Source organism: Mauremys reevesii, linkage group 9 (genome assembly GCF_016161935.1).
Source record: "Mauremys reevesii isolate NIE-2019 linkage group 9, ASM1616193v1, whole genome shotgun sequence".
Lineage (NCBI taxonomy): Eukaryota > Metazoa > Chordata > Testudines > Geoemydidae > Mauremys > Mauremys reevesii.
The window spans coordinates 62,866,150-62,885,924 of NC_052631.1; the positions used below are offsets into that span (position 1 = coordinate 62,866,150).

Sequence of the window (19,775 nt, forward strand, 5' to 3'; positions counted from 1 at the left end):
AACTCATTTCTTCCCCCCCCCCCGATGCCCTTCTGCTATCCTAGAGCACGTTTGAGATGGCAGCCTAATTGCCTCCGGAATTGCATTGTTTTATGGGTCTGACTCGGCTGCTGTTATAAACTTTTTATGGCATTCAGTGCCCCCACTAGCCATTAATCCTGCCCATGAAAAGGTGCATTGTGGAGCTGCACTGGGGGAGAGAGCAAGGGAGAGCTGGAGTGTTTTTGATGGCTCCTAGCCTGAATTGTACACCATAAAACAGCACAAACTAACCAGATCTGTACGGTCAGGGATGCAAACACCATGGCCTGGCTCCCCAAAGGAATTTAGGCTCCTAACTTCCATCTAAGCCAATGGGAGTTAGGTGCCTAAATACCTTTCAGGATCTGGGCCTACTTGCTTTTCTAGGGAGGTGTAGCATTGTCTAGTGGTCAGAGAAGAGCACTGGGAATCAGGACAAAACCCCCTTGGGAACTGCCAACTGATGTGCCAAGACTACTTCTGCCCCTGCTTTCCTGCCCTGCCAGCCTGGGACTCCAGCACCCTGTCTTGTCAAGCCAGACACGCCAGTCTGCTCCAACACAGACCCAGAGTGCCCCAAAGCTGCAGACTTAACTGAAAGCAACTTACAGAAGTGTTCCTGTCTTTAACACTCAGATACCCAACTCCCAATGGGGTCCAAACTCTAAATAAATCCGTTTTACCCTGTATAAAGCTTATACAGGATAAACTCATAAATTGTTCGCCCTCTATAACACTGATAGAGAGAGATGCACAGCTGTTTCCCTCCCCCGCCCGGTATTAATGCATACTCTGGGTTAATTAATAAGTAAAAATGCTTTTATTAAATACAGAAAGTAGGATTTAAGTGGCTCCAAGTAATAACAGACAGAACAAAGTGAATTATTAATTAAAATAAAATAAAACACAGAAGTCTGAGTCTAATACAGTAAGACAACTGAGTACAGATAAAAACCTCACCAGTTCCAGTAAAGTTCCTTTTACAGACTGGTCTCCTTCTAGTCTGGGTCCAGCAATTACTCACACCCCCTGTAGTTACTGTCCTTTGTTCCAGTCTCTTTCAGGTATCCTTAGGGATGGAGAGACTATCCCTTTAGCCAGCTGAAGACCAAATGGAGGGGTCTCCCAGGGGTGTAAATAGACTTTCTCTTGTGGGTGGAGACCCCCTCCTCTCTCCTATGCAAAATCCAGTTCCAAGATGGAGTTTTGGAGTCACATGGGCAAGTCACATGTCCATGCATGACTGAGTTTCTTACCAGCCAAGCCACATTCCTGGGAAATCTCCAATGTGGATTGGCATCTCCAAATTCATTGTTGGCTTAAGTGGTTCTTGATTGAGTACTTAATCAGCTGGCCAAATGCTTTACTAAGGCTATCAAGCAAGTAGACAGCCAATATTCTTAACTTCAAGTACAAAAATGATACATGCATACAAATAGGAGGAATGTATTCAGTAGATCATAACGTATACATAGATATGTTATATGGCATATGTAGCAGAAAACATATTCTAGTTATGTCATATATACATTCATAAGCTACATTCATAAGCCTATTCCATAAAGCCTTATGGGGTACACCGTCACAAGGAGATCTTGGGTCTATTCCAGGCTTTGGAGGACCATGGACAAGTCACCTCCCCTCAGTGATGTGCCTCAGTTTCCCTCTTCTGTAACATGGCATAATATCTCCGAGCTAGCCTGGGTAGTGGGGGGAAGGGCTGGCAGGCTTATTTCTTTCTTGTTTGCAAAGAACTTTGACATCCTTGAACACAAGGTGCTGATGGAGGGCAGAGAGTAATTATTAGTTTCCTAGAGCTCAGAGCAGGATGGGGGAAGGGCAGGACTTCACCCAAAGTGAAGAAGGGCCATTAGACATCTTCTGATGCAATGCAGAGGAACGGGGCTGCTGGTTACCCACTGCACCCCCTAGCACTCCACCTACACTGCAGCCCTCTTCCCCACACCTTAACCAACTGCCACCAGCCTCATGTGTGCCAGTCTAATGAGTTAGACCCCCCCCAAAAGTAATGAGATTGGGTTTAAAGGGATATTTAAACAGCTCAGGAGCCATGAGGAGATGCTGGCACAGCAGTGTGCTGGCAGTGCACAAGGAACAGGTAAAGCAGATGAGTGTGAGCTGCGGTGGGGCTTCAAAGGCTGGCTTTGCCAGAGGACCCCAAGAGCCCTGCTTTCTGGGAGGTGGGAGGGGGGGAGGGGTACATCTGGGAAGTACAGAGCCTGCTGGTAATCTATAGGGCCACACTTACATGCATGCTGTGGCTACCTGAAGGCTGGTCTGAATCCCAAGTCTGATTCAGTAACAAAATGCAGCTCTTATAGGGCATATTTCAGCCACAGGTCTGACAGCATTTCACAAAGGTCGTTATCCCCATTTTATAGCTGAGCAAACTGAGGCACAGGAAGGGAAAGAGGGACTCAGTCAGTAGGCCCATGGCAGAGCTGTAGGTAGCTCCCAATCCTGGGCCAGTGCTCTATGCACTGGGCCAAAAGGGCTTTCAAGACTCCAGCCAACTGCACTGGGCTTTGGATCCTGTCCCTGGAGCACTATCTTTGCACAAAGATGGGGGACCTGAAGGAGTCTTCAAGCTGGCAATGACATCAATGCCAGGGAAGAGAGATGGCTCTTCACTCCACCTGTAGAAACACGCCTGCCTTATTCCCTCATCCGTTACCATGGTAAATATTTAGGCCTGGTTGCCATGCCCCGATTGCCTGCTCCTCTGGCAGGCCCCAAGCAGGGATGTTGCAAAACCAAGATCACAGTCCCATGGAAATTTTTGAGGCAGCGGGGCATCCTTTGCTCTGCAGAGGCAGGGCTGAGGAAACAACTTGAGCACAGGTCATCCTGGGAAGAGAGTGAGGGCCCCGGAGTGTCCCCAGAGGGAAAGAAGGTGGGAGGGACAGAAGCTGCAACAAAGGCAGGTGGAAAAGAGGAACGGAAAACAGGAATAAAAAACCCCAGGGAAACAAACAATAAAGGACAATGAATTAGACAACTTGGGGGAATTAGCACTCTGGCATGGCCTGCGTTCCTTCATGGTGTACTGTGTACAGGGGCGGCTCCAGGCACCAGCACGCCAAGCGCGTGCCTGGGGCAGCAAGCCATGGGGGGCGCTCTGCCGGTCACCGCAAGGGCGGCAGGCAGGGTGCCTTCGGCGGCTTGCCTGCGGAGGGTCCGCTGGTCCCGCGGCTTCAGCAGACCTCCCGCAGGCGTGCCGCCGAATCCGCGGGACTGGGGACCTCCCACAGGCAAGCCGCTGAAGGCAGCCTGCCTGCCTTGCTTGGAGCGGCAAAATAGCTAGAGCCGCCCCTGACTATGTAACTCGGAAATTAAATGAGTTTAGTAGCTCAGCCTGTTTCTCAATGTGCTCTGGCCCAGTACAACACTGCGATCAACAGGCTGGAACTACAGGGGCACTGGGAGTGCGGTAAGAGAGGCTACTGAGGTGTATTAGTAGAGTTGTGGTGCAGTTGCCCATCGCTGGAATAGCAGGGGGCTGCAGAGCAGGAGTGAGGAGCATTGGCAAAGCTGGGGGAGTGGTGGGACTCCTGTGGTTTTACAAACCTAAATTTATAAAGTTGCATTGGCAGGGCTTATGGCAATAGCCTGCAAACAGGGTCCCACCCAACACCGGATGCAAATTGTATTGTGCACAAATTAAACCCTGTGCAAAGTCTATGCCAATGCAACATTATAACTGAGATTGTTGATTACACAGAGCAGCTTGATTGAGCTGCATGGAACTGGCAGTTTTGCAAACCTAATGTGCTATATTGTGGGCTTGCAAAACTGGTCTGAATTCAGACTCTACCTTCGTTTCATGCCATTTAAATCCATGGGGTTTTTCCAGGCTGATTCATTTAAACAACCAAACTGACCAACCAAAGCCATCGTTTTCTACCCAGAGTAGAAAATGATGGGCTGTGAATTAAGCATAGAAAAAGAGACCCAACATATCAGCTGGGGCCAGGCTATATAACAGGGGTGGGCAAACTACGGCCCGCGGGCCAGATCTGGCACCTCAGGGCTTTGGATCTGGCCCGTGGGATTGCCCCCCATGGTGCCGTGGGCCCCGCGCCACTCTCAGAAGCGGCCAGCACTAGGGCCGGCTTTAGGCCGATTCGCCCGATTCCTGTGAATTGGGCCCCGCACCTACGAGGGCCCCACAGCGTCCAGAAGAGGGGCCCTGCAAGGTAAGGAAGGACCCTCCGCCAAAGTGGCACCAGAAACAGCAGCAACCGATTGAGCTGCCGCCGAATTGCCGCCACTATCTTCGGTGGCAGCTCAATCGCTGCCACTGTCTTTGGCAGCATTTCAGCGGCAGCTCTTTCAAATCGGGTCTCACACGTCCTAAAGCCGGCCCTGGCCGGGACCATGTCCCTGCAACCCCCGGGTAGGGGGGCAGAGGGCTCCATGCATTGCCCTTGCCTCCAGGCACTGCCCCCCCAGCAGCTCCCATTGGCCGGGAATGGGGAACCGCGGCCAATGGGAGCTTCGGGGGAGGCATGCAGAGCTCTCCACCATCCCTCCCTTGGGGATGCAGCGCTTCCTGGAGCGGCGCAGCGTGGGGCCAGGGCAGGCATGCAGGGAGCCTGCCCTGGCCCCGGTGCGCACTGCTCCCACCCTGGAGCTGCTTTAGAAAGCAGCATCGGGCTGGAGCCCAAACCCCTCCTGCATCCTGCCCCCCAACTCCCTGCCCGAAGCCCCCTGCCTGCACCCCACACCCTTCCTTCACCCCAACCCCCTGCCCTGAGCTCCTTGCTGCACCCTGCACCCCTGTGCACCCCAACCCCCTGCCCTGAGCCTCCCGCACAGTCTGCACCCCTCCTGCACCTCTGCCCTGAGCCCCCTCCTGTACTCCGCACCCCTCCTTCACCACAACCCCCTGCCCTGAGCTCCCTGCTGCACCCTGCACCCCTGTGCACCCCAACCCCCTGCACTGAGCCCCCTCCCGCAGTCCGCACCCCTCTTGCACCCCTGCCCTGAGCCCCCTCCTACACTCTGCACCCCCTCCTGCACACCAACCCCCTTCCCTGAGCCCCCTTGTATACCCCGCACCCTTCCTCTACCCCAATCCCTTGCCCTGAGCCCCCTCCCACACCTTGCACTCCCTCCCGCACCCCAACCCCCCCACCCCGGCCCTGCATACAATTTCCCCACCCAGATGTGGCCATCGGCCCAAAAAGTTTGCCCACCTCTGCTATATAATGTATAGTAGATCTCCTATCTTCTAGGAGAATTTTTCACCCTGTCCTTCTTTTGGGACAGATCCTCAGCTGGTGTAAATCAGGATTGATGTAAATGGAGCGCCACCAATTTACACCAGCTGAGGATCAGTTCTCAGCTCCATTTCCCCCGCACTCTTCCTTTTTGCAGTCTCTGCCAAGCAGACCCCAAGCCCCTGGCCCTGAAGTCAGCCTGGTGAAGGCCCACTCTTTGAATGTGCTTGAAATTAGGCAATATATGATGGGCCCATCCCTAGTTACGAAAGGGCTCTTTGTTATGTCGTCACACAATTTTGGGCAATGAGCCATACACCCTAGCGTATCACGCACCTGCAGGGAAGGCATCGCACTTTTCCACCTTAATCCTAGGTGGACAGTAGTGTTTTGGTTTACTCTGTGTACGTTAATAGTATTTTCTAGATGAGTTGGAAAGATCTTATTAACTTAGGGTTGCCAACTTTCTAATCACACAAAACCAAAACCTCTTGCCCTGCACCCTGCCCCGTCCCTTCGCCAAGGCCCTGCTCCTGCCCCGCCCTATCTCTGAGGCCCCGACCCCACTCCCTCCATTCCACCCTCCCTCCATCGCTCGCTCTCCCCCACTCTCACTCACTTTCACTTGGCTGGGGCAGGGGGTTGGGGTCTAGGAGGGGATGAGGGCTCCAGCTGGGGATGCAGACTCCAGGGTGGGGCCAGAAATGAGGGGTTCAGGATGTGAGAGGGGGCTCCAGGCTGGGGCAGGGGGGTTGGGTGCAGGAAGGGGTGAGGGCTCCAGCTGGGAGTGCAGGCTCTAGGGCAGGGCCAGGGATGAGGGGTATGGAGTGAAGGAGGGGGCTCCGGACTGGGGCCACGGGGTTTTGAGTGCAACAGTGGGCTCAGGGCTTGGGCAGGGGTTGGAGTGCAGGAGGGGGTGCAGCCAAGGGGTTCGGAGTGTGGGAGGGAGCTCTGGGCTGGGGCAGGGGGTTGCCATGTGGGAGGGGTGGGCTCCAGCTTGGGGGGTGGGCTCTGGGGTGAGGCCAGATTGTGGTGCATGAAAGGGCTCTGGACTGGGGCTGAGGGTGTTGAAGTGTGGGACCATGCTCAGGGGTGGGGCAGGGGATTGGGGTGCAGGCTCTGGAAGGGGGCTCAGGGCTGGGGCAGGGAGTTGAGGTGAGGGCTCTGGGAGGGAGTTAGGGTGTGGGAGGGGGTTCCAACCTGGGGCTGGGGTTGGGGTGTGGGTGAGGGTTCCCAGCCAATGGGAGCTGCAGAGCCAGCACTCAGGATGGGGACAGCATGCGGAGCTTCCCTGATCGCCCCTATGCCCAAGAGCTGCAGGGACATACCTGCCATTTCTGGGGAGCTGTGCAGAGCCAGAGCAGAAGGAGAGCCTGCCTTAGCCCAGCTGCGCTGCCAACCGGACCTTTAACAGCCTGGTCAGCAGTGCTGACCAGAGCCACCGGGGTCCCTTTTTGACCGGGCGTTCCAGTCGAATGCCTGGCAACTCTATATTATCTCCCAGACATAGTGCGCAAGCAGTGCAGTACATACATCCCAGAATAGCATAGCACACGTGCCACTCATCCTAGCATGCTGCAGCAGCGTCACACCAGCACACACATCAACAGGGAAAAGTTTTCAACTAGCAATAATCACACCTCAGATTAACTTCATTGGCTATGATACTGCCACTGCCGAAAGCATGGAAGATTATATGTAGGGCCCTACTAAATTCATGGTCAATTTCATGGTCTTAGGATTTAAAAAATAATAAATGTCATGATTTCAACTATTTGAATCTGAAATTTCACGGTGTTGTAACTGTAGGGGTCCTGACCCAAAAAGGAGTTGGGGGGTCGCAAGGTTATTGTAGGGGAGGTCGTGGTACTGCTACCCTTACTTCTGCGCTGCTGCTAGTGGTGGCTCTGCCTTCACAGCTGGGCAGCTGGAGAGCGGCAGCTGCTGGCCGGGATCCCAGCTCTGAAGGCAGAGTTGCATGGCATGGTATGGTATTGCCACCCTTACCTCTGCACTGCTGCTGTCGGGCCGCTGCCTTCAGAGCTGGGTGCCCGGCCAGTAGTCACCGCTCTCCAGCCACCCAGCTCTGAAGGCAGCACAGAAGTAAGGTGGCAATACCACGACGCCCCTAAAATAACCTCGTCACCCCTCCTGCAACTTCCTTGTGGGTCAGGACCCCCATTTTGAGAAATGTTGGTCTCCCCGGGGAAATCTGTATAGTATAGGGTAAAAGGACACAAAAGACCAGATTTCACGGGGGGAGACCAGATTTCACTGTCCGTGACACATTTTTCATGGCCTTGAATTTGGTAGGGCCCTAATTGTATGCATTAGAGTGTGCATATGTGTACCACAGCATGCCATAGCACACACAGTATCACACACACACCCTATTACCCACAGTGCATTGTAACATGTACAGTATAAACACATTAGCATTATAAACCACCCACAACACATATCCCAGGGCAGTAAAACACACACATCACACGAGTGGAGTATAAATCTCACACACAGAGAATATATAACACACACATCCCAGTGCACTATTACACATACAACACACACACCCTATTAATCCCAGGGCTGTATAACGTGCACACCTCCCTGTGTGGTATAACACAGCACACAGCCATCACAATATAACAGACAGCCCAGAGCAATATATCCCTCATATGCATATCACCTTGTGTCACCCTTGTGATCAGGGGCGGCTCTAGCAATTTCGCCGCCCCAAGCACGGCGGCACACCGCGGGGGGCACTCTGCCGGTCGCCGGTCCCGTGGCTCCGGTGGACCTCCTGCAGATGTGCCTGCGGAGGGTCCGCTGGTCCCGCGGCTCCGGTGGACCTCCCGCAGGAACGCCTGCAGATGCTCCACCGAAGCAGCACGGGACCAGCAGACCCTCCACAGGCACGCCTGCGGGAGGTCCACCGGAGCCGCCTGTCGCCCTCCCGGTGACCGGCAGAGCGCCCCTCGCGGCATGCCGCCCCAAGCACGCGCTTGGCGTGCTGGGGCCTGGAGCCGCCCCTGCTTGTGATGTCCTTTTCCATTGTGGACTATCAGGTCTGCATTCAGAACCAGACTCTGTTCACACTCCATCACAAACACCCACTCTGGAGCCAGATTTCCCCAGACGTGATTGCAATCCTGCTGCTGACAACAATAACAAAGAGAAATTCATGCATCTCTGCTTGCCACAACAAGCCACTTGCCTGCTGTTTGCACCAGCTGAAGGCAGTTTCCACACTGCCCCGGTTATGTGAGCGGCACTTCACTTAGCAGGCTTGTTCTGACACAGTTGGGAGGAGGGATAGCAGGGAAAACTTCCTACATCTTACAGAGGCCCATAAAAACTGGAGGTGTGCAAGTGACAAACTCCAGGATTACCACCAATCCCCACACCACTACGGGGAGGTTAGTTTGTTAGCTAACTGTGGCTGCCATAGGCAGCATGGGGAGCTATGCCCATGATTTTTGTAGGCCCAACAAAACACCTCTCTCTTTTGCTTGTTGAATTGTTCTGCGATGAAGCAGTCCAAGCCAACGGTAAGCAGATACTTGGGGCTGGATCCTGACAAGTCAGCATAGCTCTACTGAAATCCATCTCCCCTGTTTATACCAGCTGAGGATCTGGCATCTAGCCTTCAGCACTCTAGCCTTTATGGAAGCACAACTAGGAACCCAAAAAACTTGACAGTGGCCCTTTAAATCAGGTGGCCTTTGCCGGCCCTTTAAGCATTCACCTGCCGCAGCTCTGCCAACAATCTCAGTGTTGTTGTGTCTAGCTGCCAACTGAGACATGCCAGCTGGGATCAGACCTTCGCCAGAGGGCACCGGGAGAACTCATAACAAATTCAAGGCTCCAGTCCAAGGCCTGTAGGGCGAGGGCAGGGAGTGCTGGGAATCTGATGCCTTAAAAATAAATGAACATTAGAAGATGCACGTCACAGACTCAGCTTTACGAGGGACTTTTCTTTTAAAGTCCTGTTATTTTCTGAGGCGCTGAAAGTGTAGGGAGAGCTGCCAAAATGTAGCCAGTAAGCAATGCTCGCCCAGCCTGCAGAACCTTCCATAAGACAGGCACGGAGCGTCTTCCCACATTCCTGTTCTAGCTCCAATGGAAACAGTTTTGCCAGGGAGGAAATCATTTGGTGGCTCTTGGGCTGGCACTGGCCAAAGCAGAATGATCAGGTCCAGGGTAGCTGCTGGACTAGCATTGGTGAAGCTGAGGCTTGTTAAAGCATTGGGAACTCCTTGTAGTATCCCGAGGCTCCGAGACAGTTCCCCAAATAAGCCATTTCCCTCTTGTCTTGTGCCATGGTCCCTCCCTCCCTCACCCAGGGACCAACCTCTCTGCCTCCTGTAAACTCGTTTTCCAGCATCAGTTCAGCAGTGCCCTTTCCTGCTCCCTCTCCCCTCTCTCTCAGGGCCTATCTACAATTGAAATGCTGCAGCAATGCAGCTGTAGGATTTCTGTGTAGACATGACCTATGCCAATGGGACGGGTTCTCCTGCTGGCCTAGGTAATGCATCTCCCCAAGAGGCAGTAGCTTGGTCAAGGGAAGAATTCTTCCATCAACCTCACATCATCTACATGGAGACTTGGGTCAGCTTAACTATGTTGCTCAGGGATGTAGGTTTTTCTAGGACCCTGATGGGTGGGAGGGTCCCAGAACCCAGGCTCTAGTCCATGTTTGGAAGTCTATACAGCAATGAAACACCCCTGCAGGCAGCCCAGCTCTGCAAACCAGAGTCAGCTGGCATGGGCCAGTGGCGGATTTTTCTGTGCTATGTAGACATACCCTTAAAGGGCTTGGCTACACTTACAAATTTGCAGCGCTGCAGCAGGGTGTGAAAACACACCCTCTGCAGCGGCTGCAGTGCTGCGCGGCGCGCGCGCCAGTCCAGTCAAAGCCCCAGCGCTGGGCGCCTCCCCCCGCTCCCTGTCCCCCCCCCACAGGAGGAGGCTGACAGCAGCGCGGGAGAGTTTTTTTCAGCGGGCGCTTTGACTACACTTACCGCGCTCTGCGCTGCAGCGCTGCGCGCGCTGCCGCAGCAAATGAAATGCAAGTGTATTTAGTGTGTGAAACCACAGCTTGCCTTGACTGTACTAGGGCTGACACATCATTAAACAAACCTTTTTTTTCCTAAAGTAGTCCTGGCCAGAGAGATGAAGGGCCCGGCTCGCCCTAGGCCCACACCTTGTGTAGTCATTTGCTCCAGCAGAAAGAGTGCAAAGTAGATGCAAAACCATTCACACCTGGTCACATTTGGCACCCACTTTACACCAGAGCCTCATAGCCAGACCCACCAGTCATCTCCATCAGAGCTTCAGTTCTGCAGCTTTCTTGGTTCAGACACATTATTGGGGTGGAAAACCAACAAATTGTGAAGTGCGTTTACCAAGGAATGGCACTATGCAGCCAGTGAGCATGTGGACACCAAAAGCTTTGGTAGTGCAATAAGGTCACCAAAGACAAATGTAGACTAATATTCAGCCAGACCAACTTCTGGATCTAGCCAGAGTTCAATCTGGGCAGCACTCGATCTGCAAGTAGGCTTGTTCCTTTGGGATGTGCCGTGACAACAAAGACTGCACTGGTGTAAATAATCACACAGTGTCCTAGGGAATGATATCTTGGGTCATCTCCATGGAAGGGCTAAATTGGCATTGCTCCATTGAAGTCAGCTTGGAAGAGAGGGAGTGGGGGAAATAAATAGACAACATGGAACTCTGGAAAGCAGAGATGATCCATCCCTAGCACTTCAATGTTTGCTGTAGCTTGTGGGGGAGCAGTTGGGACATGGTTCTGTCCCCTTGAGCATCTCCTTCACATAAGAATGGCCATACTGCTCAGACCAATGGTCCATCTACCCCAGTAGCCTGTCTTCCAACAGTGGCCAATGCCAGGTGCTTCAGAGGGAATGAACATAACCGGTAATCACTGAGTCCACTATCATCCACTCTCAGCTTCTGGCAATCAGAGGCTAGAAACACTCAGAGCAGGGGGTTGCATCCCTAGCCATTCTAATAGCCATTGATGGACCTATCCTCCATGAAATTATCTAGTTCTTTTTTGAACCCTGCTACAGTTTTGGCCTTCACAATATCCCATGGCAATGAGTTCCACAGGTTGACTGTCCATTAGGTAAAGTAGTACTTCCTTTGGTTTGTTTTAAACCAGCTGCCTATTAAATTAATTGTGTGACCACTAGTTCGTGTGTTATGTGAAGGAGTAAATAGCATTTCCTTATTCCCTTTCGCCACACCAGTCAAGATTTTACAAACCTTTATCATATCTCCCCGTTGTCATCTCTTTTCCAAGCTGAAAAGTCCCAGTCTTTTTAATCTCTCCTTATACGGAAGCTGTTCCATTCCCCATCATTTTTGTTGCCCTTCTCTGTACCTTTTCCATTTCTAATGTATCTTTTTTGAGATGGGGTGACCAAATCTGCCCACAGTATTCAAGACGTGGGAGTACCATGGATTTATAGAGAGACAATATGATATTGTCTGTCTTATTGTTTATCCCTTTCCTAATGATTCCCAACATTCTCTTAACTTTTTTGACAGCCGCTGCACATTGAGTGGATGTTTGCAGAGAACTGTCCACAATGACTCCAAGATCTCTTTCTTGAATGGTAACAGCTAATTTAGACCCTGTGATTTTGTATGTATAGTTGGGATTGTGTTTCCAATCTGGCTCCTACTACTTCAGTTGACTGCCTGTTCTCCTCAAGTGGGTTCAGGGAAGCAGCAGGAAACAGGAAGCTCCCTGAGAAGCTGGTGTTAATCAGTCCAGGCTCCTGGGGGTGCTAGAGAGGTACATTAGAGGCTCCTCCTCCTCTCTCTACCTGCAGCTCCTGCTGCTTTCTGTTATTCCCTCTCACCTTTTCTCCTGCCTGCCTGTTATGTCTCTTGTGCCCTCCTTCCTCCAGCACAGCACTCCACCATCTCTGTGCATCTAGAGCAGAGAGAATACATATGCACCAGCAGCAGCCACAATTTTCTACACTCTGGGTCCTAGTGGCACCTCCCATAGTCTGGCACCTGAGGCGGCCACCTCAGTTCACCTGTTGGTAAGGCCAGCCCAGCCAATGTGCATTAATTTGCATTTATTAACACTGAATTTTATCTGCCATTTTGTTGCCCAGTCACGCAGTTTTGTGAGATCCCTTTGTAATTCTTCACAGTCTGCTTTGGCCTTAATTATCTGGAGTGGTTTTGTATCATCTGCAAATTTTGCCACCTCATTGTTTACCCCTTTTTCCAGATCATTTATGAACATGTTGAACAGCACTGGTCCCAGTTCAGACCCTGGTGGACATCACTATTTACCTCTCTCCATTCTGAAAACTGACCATTTATTCATACCCTTTTTTCCTGTCTTTTAACCAGTTACTGATCCAGGAGAGATCCTTCCCTCTTATCCCATGACAGCTTACTTTGCTTAAGGGCCTTTGGTGAGGAACCTTGTCAAAGGCTTTGTGATAAATGAAGGGTGGGGTAGCTTCCTTTTATGGATACCCAGCCAGCCAGTTAGCTACAAAATCCCTCTTGATAGCTGTTCTCTACTTGCTTTACTTGTAAAGGGTTAAAAAAGCCCATAGGTAAAAAGAAGGGAGTGGGCACCTGACCAAAAGAGCCAATTTTTTAAAATTGGGGGGAAAATTCCCTTTGTCTGTGTGTTGTGTTTCTCCGGGGAAGAGGGGAACAGGGCAGCAGTTATGCTGTGAGAAGCTGAAGGCCAGATATGAAAATTATCAGATCATACCTTTAACAACCCAGATATGTAAGTAGATCAGGAATGTTTAGAAAGATGCAATTAGGTTTATTTCTGTTTATTTCTTATTGGCTTGTGGCCTCCTCTGTGCTAACCCCAAATGCTTTTTGTTTTGCTTGTAACCTTTAAGCTGGACCTCAAGAAGGTTATTCCTGATGTTTAATTTTTGTAAGTGGGTTTTTTATATCTAGCAAAACCCTACGTTCCAGATGTATTTTCTTACTTTTTGTTTTTAATAAAATTTACCCTTTTTTAAGAACAGAATTGGATTTTTGGTGTCCTAAGAGGTTTGTAATGTTGTTTAATTAGCTGGGGGGCAACAGCTAATTTCCTTTGTTTTCTTTCTCAGCTCTTCCCTAGAGGGGGGGTGAAAGGGCTTGAGGGTACCCCACAGGGAGGAATTCCCAAGTGCACCTTCCTGGGTTCCAAGGGGTTTTGCATTTGGGCAGTGGCAGCATCTACCCATCGAAGGTTAGAGAGAAGCTGTGACCTCGGGAGTTTAATACAAACCTAGAGTGGCCAGTATTAATTTTTTGAATCCTTGCGGGCCCCCGCCTTCTGCACTCAAAGTGCCAGAGTGGGGAATCAGCCTTGACAGGCTTTCTGAAAATCTAAGTATGCTATATCCACTGGATCACCCTTGTCCACATGTTTGTTGACACCTTCAAAGTATTCTAGTAGATTGCATGATTTCACTTACAAAAGCCATGTTGACTTCCCCAATAAATTGTGTTCATCTATGTGCCTGATAATTCTGTTCTTTACAATAGTTTCAATCAGTTTGCCTGGTACTGAAGTCAGGCTTATTGGCCTGTAATAGCCGGGATCCCCTCTGGAGTCTTTTTTTTTTTAAATCAGCATCACAATAGCTATCCTCGAGTCATTTGGTACAGAGGCTGATTTAAATGGTAGGCTACATATCACAGTTAGTAGTGCTGCAATTTCATATCTGAGTTCCTTCAGAACTTCTGGATGAATATCATCCCGTCCTGGTGACTTATTACTGTTTGATTTATCAGTTTGTTCCAAAACTTCCTCTAATGACACCTCCATCTGGGACAGTTCCTTAGATTTGTCATTTAAAAAGAATTGCTCCTTTGCCAGCCAAAATGTTAAGTCCTACAACAGTTACAGCTGAGGGATGTGGGAAGCTGCCCAGAGCCACCTGGACAGTACAAAGGGCTTAAAACAAGAGGTGGGGCTAGAAAACTGAATGAGGATAATCCCCAGGTACCTGGAGGGTGAAGAACCTTTTACTCCACATTGAGCGTGGGAGGGTTTGATGACATGCTGACAGGCTTTGCAACACAGCCTGAACGGAGCCATAACCTCATCAACCACAAGGAACCTTGGAGTTAATGAGAAGAAATTGATTATTCTTCCCTATGTAAATAATTTAGGGCCTGGTACTGATCTTTGGTTTCATAATCATTAATCTTAATGTTCCAGTCACCCCTGGAGAGGTACAGGGTGTGTCTATCTCCCAGAGCGGTCGTTAGCGATTAGTCTCGATGACGCCTGGTGTGCGTCCTTCCTGAGCAATCAGACATCTCACTGCTGGTTTTCTCTCCCCCACCTTTTATTTTATTTTTTTTAGGGCTGAATATATTAAAAAAAAGGTTGTTTATTATTATCTGTATTACAGTAGTGCATAGAGATGCCAAAGAGCAGGGCCCCTTTGTGCTAGGTGCCCTACAGAGGCACAGCAAGAGATAGTTGCTTATACTCAAAATAGACCAGGAGTCATCTGGAATGTCTCTGGCAGAGACAGAAAATGAGCTCGGATTAACTATGGGAACAACTGACCAAGGATCAGGGTGGATTCTCCATCACTGACAATTTTCAAATCAAGACTGGATGTTTTTCTAAAAGATCTGCTCTGGAAATTGTTTTGGGGCAGTTTTCTGGCCTGTGTGATACCAGATGTCAGACTGGATGACCACAGTGGGCCCTTCTGGCCTTGGAATCGATTTGTCACCTTCCTGCCAAGGGTCACATGTTTTTAGAGTGCCCTCCAGAATGATATATTTCCTGGGCTGGAATCACCTCTCAGTGACACTGGTGTAAATCAGGAGTAGTTCCATTGGACTCAATGGGGTTCCATTAGTGTCAAACTGGTTTAACTAAGGCAAGACTCAACTCCATTTCTGTCTAACTAGGCACAGTAATCACTCATGTTTCAGTTACATGGCACTGACTCGTTTCCATCTTCTAGGATCCACTGTACTGTCAGTCCAGTCAGCATGCAGCGTTATTGTAGCTGTGTCGGTCCCAGGATATTAGAGACAAGGTGGGTGAGGTCATATCTTAATATTAACAATCTCCCTCAGAATGCCATCCTTGCCACCATGGATGTCATCTCCCCTATGCACCAACATCCCTCACAATGATGGCATAGGCTGTCTGCCTCATTATCTGCAAGTCAATGGCCACCCCTCAGATACCACCCCAATCACATCGCCAAACTCATCCATTTCATCCTCACCACAACAATTTTACATTCAGCTTTGTCCAAACAATGGGAACAGCCAATACGCCAACCTCTTCACGAGCCACCTTGAAGAGGAATTTCTAGATAAATGCACCATGAAACCAATGATATACCTGAGATACACTGATGATATTTTCATCCCCTGGACAGACAACTTAAACTCCCTTAAAGATCTCCACTATTACTTCAGCCGCCACCACTCATCCATTCAACTCTCTCTGGAACACTCCCACACCAAAATTAATTTCCTGGACACCAGGATCAGTTTCAGTAACAGACTCCTATAGACGACAATATAAAAGAAACCCACGGATAACCACACCTACCTTCATAGATCCAGTAACCACCCAAACACACCACAGATAACACAGAATATGTTCCAAGGAGAAAATCTGGGATATACACCTTAACATGCTCAAAATCACCTTAACCAAACAAGGAGACTCCACCAGAGAAGTAGATCACATCATAGAACAGGCACCCAAATACATTGAGAGAACCTGCTTCAATACAGAAATAAAACCTCCTCCAGCCACATACCCCTACTTGTCACTTACCACCCTACACTGGAACCCATATGGGGTATCATCAAACAACTATAACCCATATTCAATGGGGACCCAATCCTGAAAGAAATCTTTCCTGAACCCCCTCTTCCAGCCTTCAGACAGCCCCCCAACCTCTCCAAACTCATCATCAAAAGTAAGGTCTCCATAGACCAGGACCCACCAACTCAAAGCAGCACCAGACCAGATGCAAAGTGTCCAGAAGAGATACACAGCATGCAGACATATCTCCACTGCTACAATGATAAACACCCCCCCACAACACACCTTTCAAGATCTATGGGCCCTACACATGCCTATCACAACATGTGGTATGCTTCATCCAGTGCCTTAAATGCCCCGATAGCAACTATGTGGATGAAACCAGACAATCACTGTGCTCTTGAATGAACTCATGCAGGATTATGATAATAGACAAAAACACCATATCACCTGTGGGTAAATACTTTGCACAAAGTGATCGCTCTATATCTGACCTCTCAATACTCATCCTCAAAAGAAATCTGCACAACATTCTTAAAAGATGAGCATGGGAGCTTAAACACATAACTTTGCCAGACACTAAAAATCATGGACTGAACAGAGACACTGGATTTATGGATTATTACAACAATCTGTAACCCGCTAACAAACCACCCAACTGCTTACCCTACTCCCCCTTCCTTTCCTCCCTATGGGCTAGTCTACACTGGCAACGCTAAAGCGCTGCCGCAGCAACACTTTAACATGCCCTGTGTGGTTGTGGCGCAGCGCTGGGAGAGAGCTCTCCCAGCACTCTAAAAAAACTCACCTCCACGAGGGGCACGACTCCCAGCACTGGGGCACTGTCTACACTGGCGCTTTACAGCGCTGCGACTTGCTGCGCTCTGGGGAGTGTTTTTTCACCCCCCTGAGCGAGAAAATTGCAGCGCTGTTAATTGCCAGTGTAGACAAGGCCTATGACTTGAGGGGTATTAACAGGCCACTTTGCCTTGAATGGTCTCTTGAAATATTTGACCGGGAAAGACCAATGAGAGGTCGTGGGGGAGGAAGAGGTGGAAAGCGAAGCCAAGGAAGATGTGGTGGGATGAACAGAAGTCTTAATGGCTATGACCAAAGAGGGAAATGGGAATTTGAAAGACAGAGTGGGAGTGATAAAACTGAGATGGAACAGACTGCTCCTGTGGAAGAGACTGCAGAAACAGAGGATCACCAAGGGGCACCTGAAGGAGAACCTCTGACCAAGGTTGCTGAAGGGGAGCCTGTGGAAGAAGTAGCTCAAGAAATGACTTTAGATAAGTGGAAAAATCTGCAGCAACATAGTCAACCAAAGCCTGAATTCAACATCCGGAAGCCAGAATCCACTGTTCCTTCCAAAGCAGTGGTGATTCACAAGTCAAAGTATAGAGACGATATGTTAAAGGAGGATTTTGAGGATGACTCCCACATCTTCCGAAAAGCAGCTAACAATATAACTTCTCAGCTGGACATTAGCTTTGGGAATCTTCCTCGTCCTGGGCGTGGAGCCAGAGGAACACGAGGAGGTCGTGGACGTGTCAAAAGAGTCGAAGATACTGGGCCTAGACCAGAAGTGGTGACACAAATCGTTGCTCCAAATCCTGATGACCCTGAGGATTTTCCTGCTTTAGCTTGAAAGTACTGTCCTGAATGACAGCACCTCAAAGTAGCTGAAGAGACCAGTTTTATGTTGCTGTGGAAAAGGATCATCTGAGTCTGAAGGAAAAATGGATTTTTTTTTTCTTGTGTGAAATGATTGCACTTCTATGGTATTGAGGGAAGGGGGCTCTGGAGAGATCAATGGACTGGGATCTTGCTACGGATTCCAGCACCTCCTTTTGGGATAACTGTGTGAACAGGGGCGGCTCTACAAAGTAGGCTGCCCCAAGCAGCGCAGAGCGCTGCGCCGCCCTTCCCCAGTCCCGCGGCGGGTCCCCTCTTCCCGCGGCTCCGGCATCCTGGGGAGGGCGGCATTTGGAGCTCCCGCCGGCATGCCTGCGGCAGGTCCACCGGAGCCCGGGACGAGCGGACCTGCCGCAGTCATGCCTGCGGGAGCTCAACCGGAGCCGCGGGAAGACGGGCTCCGGTGGACCTGCCGCAGGCATGCCGGCGGGAGCTCCACCGGAGCCAAATGACGCCCTCCCCAGGATGCCGCCCCAAGCGGGCGCTTGGCCCGCTGGTGCCTAGAGCCGCCCCTGTGTGTGAAGGCTTATGTTATTATACTCAAGGGATTTCAATAAAGTTCAAGAGTACAGTGTTTAAAATGTGTATATAAAGATAATTTAGAATTTTCCATGAAAGCACAGTGAAATGTAAGCTGTACAACATGGTCTGCTATTGGAAATCTGTAGCAAACCCCTGTACACACTTGAAAGCTGCTTTCCCTACTCCATTGAGTGAAATGTACCTTTGCATATTTTAAGCAGTTATACCGTAATTTTCATAAGTTGACAAATAAAGAAAACTGCTAATTGGAAAAAAAAAAAACCCTACTTATGCTAACCAATCTCTTCCACCTTGTATTTAGCAGTGCCACTCTGAGTTAGGCCTTGTCTACACTGCCACTCTACAGCGCTGCAACTTTCTCACTCAGCGGTGTGAAAAAACCATCCCCCTGAGTGCTGAACGTTTCAGCACTGTAAAGTGGCAGTGTAGACAGTGCATCAGCGCTGGGAGCCGCGCTGGGAGCTATTCCCCCGCCTTTTTTTTTTACAGCACTGGGAGAGAGCTGGTGCCACGTCTACACAGTCATGTTAAAGCGCTGCCGCGGCCGTGCTTTAATATTGCTAGTGAAGACATACCCTTGGTTTCCCAGACCGTAAGAAGGGCTCTGTATAAACTCAAAAGCTTGTCTCTCAGTCTAATCAGTGACAGACTGTATGCAGACTGGGAGTGGCCACTGCACACCCAGGACCTTGCCTGAGATGTTGAAAAGAGAATCATTGACATCATATGCCGTGGTGAAGTTGGTACAGTAACAGCGTTAGGGTCTGATCTTGCAGTCCTTACTCAGGCAAAACACCCAGCATCCTCAGTGATGTCCGGCATAGTGTCCAGAATAGGAACAGGCTGCTAGAGGCCAGTGAGCATCTGCTCTGGTGAGCTGGGCCCAAGGATGAACAAAGTGAAAACACCCAAATTTCATACCCTTTTGAAAGGGAGGCAGCATTGTCTAATGGGTAGAGCACCAGACTTGGCTTATTAGAGAAACCTGCATTCAATTCCCAGCTCTGGCACTGGCCTGCTGAGTAATCTTAGGCAAACCACTGCCCCTGATTGTGCCTCAGTTTTCCCATCTGTAAAATGGGGATAATGATACTACCTTCCCTTGTAAAGTGCTTTGAGATCTACCAATGAAACATGCTATATATAAAAGCCAGGTATTTGTTATATTATTCTGGGGGGAAATAGTGTTCTTTTTTCTTGTGTTTATTTCCATGGCCTGGGATCAGGCCCAGGGGAAAGTCTGTTCTCACCAGATTCCTAGCTCAGCTTTTATATCAGTGAGTACATCTGCAAATCAGGGGTGATGAGCAATCACCCCTCTCCCGGCCTGGTGGGGATTAATTCCTCCATGGGAGCCAGTCCAAAAACATTTGTCAAAACTTCTTTCAAAAAAAGACTTTTTGACTAACTGGAAATTTTTGCAAACCACCGTCCATTCGTGTTGA

At 49.9% G+C, this 19,775-nt stretch overlaps 1 protein-coding gene and 1 pseudogene across 1 annotated transcript; one reads left to right on the forward strand and one right to left on the reverse strand.

Moving 5' to 3' along the window:
* Nucleotides 1-6,753: 6,753 nt before the first annotated feature.
* Nucleotides 6,754-6,949, reverse strand: LOC120372721 (annotated as a pseudogene).
* Nucleotides 6,950-16,413: 9,464 nt separating this feature from the next.
* On the forward strand, nucleotides 16,414-17,957 carry LOC120371382 (intracellular hyaluronan-binding protein 4-like). Its single transcript, XM_039487062.1, has 2 exons — nucleotides 16,414-16,418; nucleotides 17,032-17,957. Exons 1-2 carry the CDS (start codon nucleotides 16,414-16,416, stop codon nucleotides 17,738-17,740), a joined length of 714 nt encoding a protein of 237 aa, XP_039342996.1. The 3' UTR covers nucleotides 17,741-17,957.
* Nucleotides 17,958-19,775: the final 1,818 nt, after the last annotated feature.